This window comes from Pecten maximus, chromosome 1 (assembly GCF_902652985.1).
Source record: "Pecten maximus chromosome 1, xPecMax1.1, whole genome shotgun sequence".
NCBI lineage: Eukaryota > Metazoa > Mollusca > Bivalvia > Pectinida > Pectinidae > Pecten > Pecten maximus.
In genome coordinates, this window is record NC_047015.1 from 59,606,272 (window position 1) to 59,616,377 (window position 10,106).

The 10,106-nt window shown below is 38.4% G+C and overlaps 1 protein-coding gene across 1 annotated transcript; it reads right to left on the reverse strand.

Moving 5' to 3' along the window:
• Positions 1-4,665: 4,665 nt before the first annotated feature.
• Positions 4,666-5,973, reverse strand: LOC117321681. Its single transcript, XM_033876196.1, has one exon. The coding sequence runs from the start codon at positions 5,971-5,973 to the stop codon at positions 4,666-4,668; it is 1,308 nt and encodes a 435-aa protein (XP_033732087.1).
• Positions 5,974-10,106: the final 4,133 nt, after the last annotated feature.

Here is a 10,106-nt window from a genome sequence, read left to right on the forward strand (position 1 = left end):
TCTGTCTGGGGACCCGTGTGTGTAAATGTCTGTCTGGGGACCCGTGTGTAAATGTCTGTCTGGGGACCCGTGTGTAAATGTCTGTCTGGGGACCCGTGTGTAAATGTCTGTCTGGGGACCCGTGTGTAAATGTCTGTCTGGGGACTCGTGTGTAAATGTCTGTCTGGGGACCCGTGTGTAAATGTCTGTCTGGGGACCCGTGTGTAAATGTCTGTCTGGGGACCCGTGTGTAAATGTCTGTCTGGGGACCCGTGTGTAAATGTCTGTCTGGGGACCCGTGTGTAAATGTCTGTCTGGGGACCCGTGTGTAAATGTCTGTCTGGGGACCCGTGTGTAAATGTCTGTCTGGGGACCCGTGTGTAAATGTCAGTCTGGTGACCCGTGTGTGTAAATGTCTGTCTGGGGATCCGTGTGTAAATGTCTGTCTGGGGATCCGTGTGTAAATGTCTGTCTGGAGACCCGTGTGTAAATGTCTGTCTGGGGACCCGTGTGTAAATGTCAGTCTGGGGACCCGTGTGTAATGTCTGTCTGGGGACCCGTGTGTAAATGTCTGTCTGGGGACCCGTGTGTAAATGTCTGTCTGGGACACGTGTGTAAATGTCTGTCTGGTGACCCGTGTGTAAATGTCAGTCTGGGGACCCGTGTGTAAATGTCTGTCTGGTGACCCGTGTGTGGGTGTCAGACTACCTCATCAGAGTCAATACATTGGGGTAATACCAAAACGGCCTTTAATGGAGTAAGACTAATGTCTGTGGTCAGGTCCCTGAATGTGTAACTACAAGGAACTTGATAACAGAGAAAGGAACTTTCGGTATTGCAGAAGAAGATTCCTCTCTCTAATCGCGGGAGAAGTACAGCTGAGTGTACACAAGCCTTTACACCCTAGTGTATTACATTTAAGCTGCAGGTACCAGTAGTACAGATAATGGACAGCGCCACTGGACACCTGTGTTAGATACCTGTAGTTGTTACATATACAGGCCTGTGTAAATTGACTGCCTTCTATCTGTCATCCTGACCTTACCAGGTATATTTAAATGTTGATAAAATTTAATCTAATATTAACTCAAAATATAATTGGCTGCGGTTCGTATATGATATATTGTACAAGAGGAATTAAAACTCTATCAATTGGATTTATAGTTGGGTTTTTTCTTAGCTGTTAATAGGACGTTAAACAAAATAAACCAAACCAAACCATTTATCATTATTTCATTTTAGTGTACAATTAAGGTTTATCCTCCTGATTTTAAAATTTTGATGTTTTTTATTTATTCTTTTTAGATGTAATTAAAATAAATTTTATATTAATGATCAATTCTACCTTACGCCTTGATGACTGTTTTTATATTTTTTTTCAAGTACATTGTACATGTATATGTACATACATTTTGATATTTATTATTTTATCAGACAAAAATATTTTTAAATTCAATGTTACTTCACTAATATCTGTTAATTCAACCAAAGACTTCTGATTCAACCATGCAATAATTTCATAGTACATATTCAAAAATCAAGAATCAGAAGTTTCGCATATTCTCATTTATGTTCTGTAAGAGACATACAATATCTACACAACAAGTTATGTACGTGTACCTGGATGTATAATTGGTACTCTCGGGACATGCCTGTTGGCATGGCCACCTGGGCCCCAGGGCCCAAACCCAACCTCACTACCACCTTATGGACCTCCATAACACCTTACCTATATATATGTATCAGATGAGGATCAGTCTTAATGTGTGCCTGTTTTAACACCTGGCTATATAGTTTTGTCAAGTCCCCAATTACCCTCCAGGGGTCCATTTATATCATGCTGTGTCAGGCTCCTCAGCCTTACCAACCTGTAATTAGCATCTTACACTACATATATATAATATCTACATGTGGTTGTTTTTCAAAAGTAATAATTAATTTATATATATTTTTTTCTTCACAATAAAGATATTCAATAAATATAGTTTATTTGCTGATTCTCTTTAATTACAAGAAGAGGTAAAATCCCCATCAGTTATACAATTTTAGGTAGAGAATAATTAATCATTTTTAATGCAATAGGTAAACACTTAATTGCTGATCAAAATGTATCCTAAAATTTTGTTTTTAAACAATATTATATAAAACATGTTAGCGTGAACTGTAAAAAAAACCTTGGCTTTATAGGTCCACATGACCACAAGTGTATATAATATATTTGTTAGCAGGTAACTTTATAGAAGAAAAAATTGGAAATGTCTAATAACAGTTAATATATATTTCATCTGTCTGGTATTTAGATTCCATTTTCCCAATGTTTCCCTTCCCTTCTTGGAATCGTCATTTATCTACTAAACACTGAAAGTCAGAGTCAATATCTATTTGCATGACTTTACCAGTCAGCAATTCGTGTTGTAGATGTTTAGATGTCCTTTTTTCAAAATGCCGTATCTTCGTTATATTCAATTATTGGACTTTAAACGTTGCATAAATCTTCATAAGAGCAGTTTCTTCTATACATGATAAAAGATAACCGTTTTTGAAAGAATTGGAAATATTTGATTTTTTTATCATTTGGCCCCCGTGACCTTGAACAAAGGTCAAGTTCAATGAAAATTAATCGGATTTATAGGCACCGGTACATGCTATCACTGTGCCAAATATGAAATCTGTGTATGTAAAGATATAGGAGTAGAAGGAAATTAGGTGCATTTTGGGAGAAAACAGGATAATATTTGGATTTTAGGATGGTTAAATACGACGTCGTTTGGATGGTTTAGCAAACGTGACCCCTTCAAACTTTAGTACGGGTCAAGCTACCAGTCCGACGATATCACAGGGAATTGACACGAGTTCCAAACCCACGGACCACATATATATCATACTACGATACATTTTATATGAACTGTTGGTTATAAATCCGTGCCAAGTCCCTGTTGTCAACGTATGCCGAACAGATGATGTTGTTATTGATAAAATAAGCCTCGATTACAATATTTACATTTATTTACATTATATACATAAACATATTGGTCATAAAAGGCATACACTTTCTTACACACTATCTAACCTCCCAGAAATCACTCTTACACAAACACTAATCAATCTATATATGTTTATCAAACCTTAATCTACACTAATACACACATATATATTACACCACTACACTATATCACTATGTTATAGCCAAACAGTCTGATAGCTCATCCCTCTGTTCACAACAAAGTCTATCCTCCACGAAACAAGAACAAATGTCTACTCCATCACAGAATGTTCCCGCCTTTGACTGTAGCTGAACAGTATCTCAGCTGCTGATTCGTCTCCGGTAAAACACCTGGTCCACTACATCACCGGGTCTCCATACCTCAATATGAACGAGACACACCCGGCCTCCATACTAGGAGAATAGCGTCTAACTGCGGGCTGTACCAGCAGTATAACCCTCTCAGGATACACATATCCCCAACACAACATGAATGTCTATTCATGACGCACGACTTATGGTGTGTTTAAACATCCGTAGATGCCAACTGGCGTTTCATCTTCCTCGGCCCTTATAGGCTACCATAGTTTTTGTTAGCAGACAAACAGAGTAGTCTGGACTGGTAGTAAGTTTCAAATATAAATAACGACAATAACTATACTATTCCATCCTATTATATATTACATATATACTATACACTAGCAATGGAATATACACTGTATATATAGTATACACCCGTCGCTCACTAAGAAACACACTATCATACGATTACATCCTTATATTATTCTATGAACATACATGGTGATACAATGAAATGAATACATAGCTCTCGTACACTTACCGTGAGCTGTAGTTCACGCCTATTCATCAAACTCCCTCAATTTACAGGCTGTCGTGCCACATGTTACGCCATTGTTTACCTGTTCCTTCTCTCGGCCAATGCGCGTGCCCAGGTAATTCCCGCGCTTTGCCTTGCCTGCCAAATTTAAATATACCTAACTATTCCACGGGTCCATCTCTAATACTTACCATAAAATGATGCCTAAATGTCGACATGTGACACCTGTGTCTAGCGGTTCTTGGCCTGAGTTATTTGGAAGTCGTTTGAAGTGAAAACCTGACTACGGGCTTATGACGGACACAGCATTCACTTTCCCCAAATATGTAGAAGGACTCGCACACTCAACTTTTCTACTGTATTACATAGCGACTCCATCTCTCAATCTCTCATTTGAAGTTCAAATGATATAAAACTTAATATCAAATTAAAGTTTAAGGTGTTCGCTACCTTCGAAAAAATGTTATTGAATACGTGTAATGGCATGTACAGGTACGTGCACACGGCTACTTATAAGACCCGGATGTTTACAGTGGACGGAGGAATTCCCGCGTCATCCTATTTTCAGTAGGAGTGTATCTTTTTGCTTTTCAAGTCTTAGATATTACCAGTTATTCTCGTACATAACAAGTGCCTGCTCCACATGTTAATTACTCAGCTTTAATTATACTGCTTAAAGATGTCGTCAGTTTAGGAAAATATATCTAAACCAAATCAAACACATACACGTGTACACGTATAAAAGATAATCATTCACCAACATATTATCAATGTCACTTTATTATCATATCCACAGTATTCGAAGGACGCTCCGTGAATGAGAGTAATGATGCATTGTTCAATACGGGATACACGCGTGTTATGTCTATTTATATTTGAGTATTTTCGTTCTTTTGCCCTCGTGTCCGACCCAGAGGGTACCGTCCTCGAGTAGACTGGTACAAAATGGTTCATGTCTATCGGATGTATAAACAGTCCTCATACAGCGTCCAGTATTCCCGTCAATCAGTAGTACCGACTTGGTGATCCATTCCGTTACGAGGACATCACCAGCTCCATCAAAACAAACATCGAATGGGTAAAACTTTGATGATTGATTGGAGCTTCCGTTTGATTTGGTTGTACCAAGGTCTTTACAGCGAAACTTCAGGTTTAGGTATTTATCCATCACGATGACGTGAGGCTGTTTGTCTGGATTCTTTCCAGCGATGCATTCATCATAACTTACATCATCACTATCAACAGCAGCTACATCCCCGGTCAGAGAACAAGACGCCATGTGATGTGGCCATACTGCCACCTGTCGACAAGGACCGCCCGCTCCAGCTGACACTGCCCGGCCGTCTGTAGTGTACAGTTGTATTCCTCCAAACATCCCCACCACCACCATGTCATCACTAGTGATACACAGAGAAGCTGGTGTGTTGTTAACGTTAAAGCGTGTAACAACGTTACCACCTGTCGTGATTTCCCGGATACTTCGGTCATCCTCAACACAGAGCCACACCCTACCTGTGGTCCGGGATACGGATATCGATTTGACTTTGACCTTACACTCGATCGTCTCCCTTACACTGCCTTTTAAGTCCATCCGGTACACGCCTTCATCTTTCCAGAACGATAACCATGCCTCGTCACCAGTAAGACATGTACGACATACATCATAAAGAAGCGACGTCTTAAACTCGAACAGAGCCACAGGTGTAGGAATCGGTTTGTATGACTGATCTTTTCCGTCGACGAGTACCTTACCAAGCATGCGTTCCAGAAGTTCGGAGGAGATGGTCCCCGGTTTGAACTCCACTGTCTGCAAACGTCGAGAAGAGGGTGGATCAATTGAGGTGTTCCTGATTTCCAGCGCTAATGTGGTGACGTCAACGGTTGTACCGGATGTCAGTACTTGCTGGCATCTGTCCAGTTTTGGCTCCAGGTCCTCCCTCAGATGTTTTGTTAGTGCAGTTTTGTTTTTCTCAGAAACACTTTTATTCAGTTTCTCTAGCTCGGTACACATCTTCACTAACAAATCAATGGCGTAATCGATGGTGTCTTTCATCTGTTTCCCCTGACGTTTAATGTCATTGATAACTTTCTGATATCCTCCACCGTTTGTTTTCACTTTTACGAATATCCTCCTTGGTTTTAGGAATGTCGGTTTTGGAAAGCTTGTCAACATACTGCTGTATTTCCCTGTTTCTGGTCGGCCACGTAATCAGTCAGTTTACCCATCGTGTGACCGTTGTGCCTGTCTGTAACACATTCCATACACATTAATTCGTCCTCGCACGATTTACACACATAAACAAATCCCATCCCTTTATGGCGGGGACACCCAGGAGCTGGTGTCTGGGCCGCCATGTCGACAACGTTAGTTTCTCTCTGTCAATATGGCGGTGACACTTCTCAGAATCTGATATAAGCTTCCGGGTATAGGACATAGTAGGACTGAGACCACAATTAAGTACTTCCGGTTTCAGGCCCCACGGATGAAGTCACCTCAAAAATGTATGTATTTCAGGAAAACAAATCAAATGCCTCTTTGAACTTGATTTTTGTTGATGAATTTAATGTTCCTTGCGGAACGTAATGAAAGTATGGACTAATTCGCCCATTTTGCCGGCTATTGTAGCGATTTGAGGGTGGAAAAAATGGCTCATACAATCTTGATGGTTTTTTTTTAAACTATTGTAAAACTCGACTCGATCTAGGTCTGGATGTGTCTGGTATCCCTTTGGAAATTATTATTTATGAGATATTTTGGGTCAAACACGCCAAAATCGTCATTTTGACTTAGAGGTTCTGTTAAAACCGCCCTCAAAATTCAGAAAAAAAACCAGAGATATAGACAATGCACATGTTAATAGATCAATGATTCCTGAAGAAAACCGTCTGTTTAGTTTTTCGATATCTTTAGCATAACGGTCACAAGATTGTTTTGAAAATGGCCTATTTTTTCGACCATCTCAGTATTTTTCCACTCGACAGGTGTATTTTCCTATAAATAGGCTGTCTGTTTTGATGACGCAAGACAGGGCGTTTCCTTTCCGTTTAGAACGGTTGAACAGATGGACCAGATTGGCATACAGAGTTATCAGCATTAAAATCATTATGGATAAACTAGTTTTATATTTGTTTTCCGCGATTTATCTTAATGATGTCTTTCAAAGCATGCATTTACATCAACAGGTCCGTTAAGATTGATGTATAAAGTTTATACGTAATATAAATTATTAACATAATTGGTTTGGTCGGCTTGTCCGCATATATTAAAGAAAACTATATAATAACGCCATCCTGAACTCATCGGGCATTGCCACCGAAATGATTCCCCGAAGAGTTCCGGATGTCATAACACCGGGGACTTCACGCCGCTTACTCGTTCAACTCCAGGCTTTAGCTGCAGTCTAAATGAGTTGTATTACATTTTCCCGTCAGGACCAGGACTTTTTCGTATCATATCATATTGAAAGTGACATTGGAGGTTATAGCTGTTCTACTATGACCAAATGTGTTGCTTTGCAGGACCAGTATTCATCGTCAACCCAGACCAGCGTTCAATTCTTTTCGATAACAAATCTAAACTCGTACTGAGTCGTAGGCTTCCAGTAGGCCTAGTGTAAATGTTACGTGTTCATTAACGTTTTAGAGACAGGCAACGTTTAGATATATACTTTTTAATTTCTTTAATGTTTGTTTGTTTAATGAAATTACTGTGTCGTTAGTTGATGCGTTGATGTCTTGATCAGCTGATATTTGTTTAACCGGACAAACTGGTCTACACTGCTACCTTATAAAAAGTTTTAAAATATTATTTTAAAAGAAAATATTATTTATTTTGCTTGGTAAGCTTCATTTTCATAAATGATTGCTCCATTTCCAGGATGGCATGTGGACAGACAGGCCTCCTGCATTTTGTTCAGAGGTAGTCACTAACTACTACAAGGAGACCCTGCCTCAAACTGACTCAGCTGGCTATTCACAGGGTGATAAACAAAGCTAACAAAGAAATATATATAAGAGTAAAAGATAATTGTCACTTAATTTTCAGAAACTTGGCAAACTGGTGTACAATGTTACCTGAAAAAAGGTCGAAAAAGTTATTTAAAAAATAAAAATATTATATATCATGCATGGTTAAGCTTCCTTTATATGAATTATTGTTCAAATTCACATAAAACTTTTCATCTATGATAGAAAAAGGGAGATAACTTGCTCACCTGTTCTTGATATTAAATTACCTGGATAATTATAACGTACCATTCATATTAATTAAATGCTTTTCTAGATATTTCCCTAAAGTTCTATTCATGTCCGATCAGTTATCGATATGATGATGATCATGAACTTATAAGTGATTTACAGCACTACTGAAGAAATTGCAAGACACTGACACTGACACTGATACTGACACTGATACTGATACTGACACTGACACTGACACTGATACTGACACTGACACTGATACTGACACTGACACTGACACTGACACTGATACTGACTTTGAACTGTGGAGAAAGTCTCAAAATATCAATTTAATGAAAAGGCTATGTCAAACAAACAAGCAATTTTCCTTCTCTCATTTGCATCATTATGTTCCACTGGGGAATTCATACAAAAATGGGATTTTCCTCACGCAAGTGTGATTTATTAATAATTTTCTCCAAGATTAATATTGGGGCGAGTCAATTCCGATCAAATCTTGGATATTCCTATCTGAAAGAGTTAATTCAATTTTTGGGGATATTTATCCTATTGCAATGAAATTTAGTATGAAGGTACATCATGCGACACCGGTTACTCTTGAAACTTCACATTAACCTTTTTTAAACAAAATGACTTCCATTTCCCAGCATCTGATTGGTCCAAATTTAGCTATTGTCTGATTTCAATGAAATAGGGGTATTATGGGACAGCAAATTCAACATTATGGGTTTCATTTCCTTGGCAACTAGACAGTTTTACTTATTTTTCTTTAACATCCTATTAAAAGCCAGGGTCTTTTAAGGACGTGCCTGGTTTTGGTGGTGGAGGAAAGCTGGAGTACCCGGAGAAAAAACACCGACCTACGGCCAGTACCAGGTAACTGCCCAATGTGGGTTTCTAACTCGAAACTCTTGAGATGGACAGCTAGTGATAAAATGTTGGGACACCTTAACCACTCGGCCACCGCGACCCAACAATTAACACATAGTCTTCTCATTGGTTGAAATTTAGATATTGAGCGATTTTGATGAAAACTGCTGAAACAGAGTTATCGCCCCTCACTACGCTTCATTCTTTCTGTGACATCCTTAAGGTGTCACCCAACTAGTAGAGATGCCAATCTAGGTTTTGTGATGTAAAACATTAATATTGATCATGTATTATGTGCTCTAGGATCCTGTGTGAGGAGTCCTGATTTGACCTCTACCCCTGACCCGGATGTATATAATCCATGTTGGTGACACATTTTGACAGCTATCTCCAGAAAATGTCCAACATGCTGAGTTAAAACTTTTATATTTTGCTTCTCAGATGTTAATCTTGGCCAGGTGAGATGGAAAGTTGCATATGAGATTTTGGGAATTTATTATAATTTTTAATGTTATATTGAAACAAATGGCGAAGCTAGTTGGGGTCTTAGTCCAGCATATGTTCTATTTTTAGTTACAGGCGTGTATTGTAAATTACCTATCAGTGTAACTGGGTCAAATAGATTTAAAATATACAGTAACTGGTGTCGGTGTTGTAATGTCGCCTTAGATATACGTCGTTTGAAGTCACTATATACCCTAATCTTTAATTTGTCAACACATTTGTATCCACTATTTATAGTTTTATTTTTCTGAAGGTCATTCCCCGGGACGGCATGTTCTATTTTAAGTTACAGGTTTGGAATTTAAATTTATAATAACACAGCATTACTGACTGTTAACGTTGCCTGTCTTCAATGGATTTTCTATTAAAAATGAAGTACAGACAACTTGGATTAATTGACGTATTGTCCGTAAACATTTGATACAGAAATATGAACCATTCGCGTTGTGTAAGGAGGTCAAAACACAACGTTTGTATATATTGACGGAAGGGCTTCGACGCTAGAAAGGCAAAGATTGTTTTATCAATATTATTTTTTATACCAAACTACATACCAACAGTCAGCTGTTATAATTCACGATCTGTTTCTTATTTATTTAAATGTAATTGTCGAATTTCATCACAGAAAATTAAAAGCCTGTGTAAACTTGAAATTAATTTTTGATATATAGTTTGGTATCAAAATATTTTGATGGAAAAAAATCCATTAAAATATATCTAGCAGTGTTATTT

Excerpts from the sequence above, each read along its gene's own strand:
- LOC117321681 (XM_033876196.1), bottom strand. The coding sequence starts at position 5,973 with ATGTTGACAAGCTTTCCAAAACCGACATTCCTAAAACCAAGGAGGATA.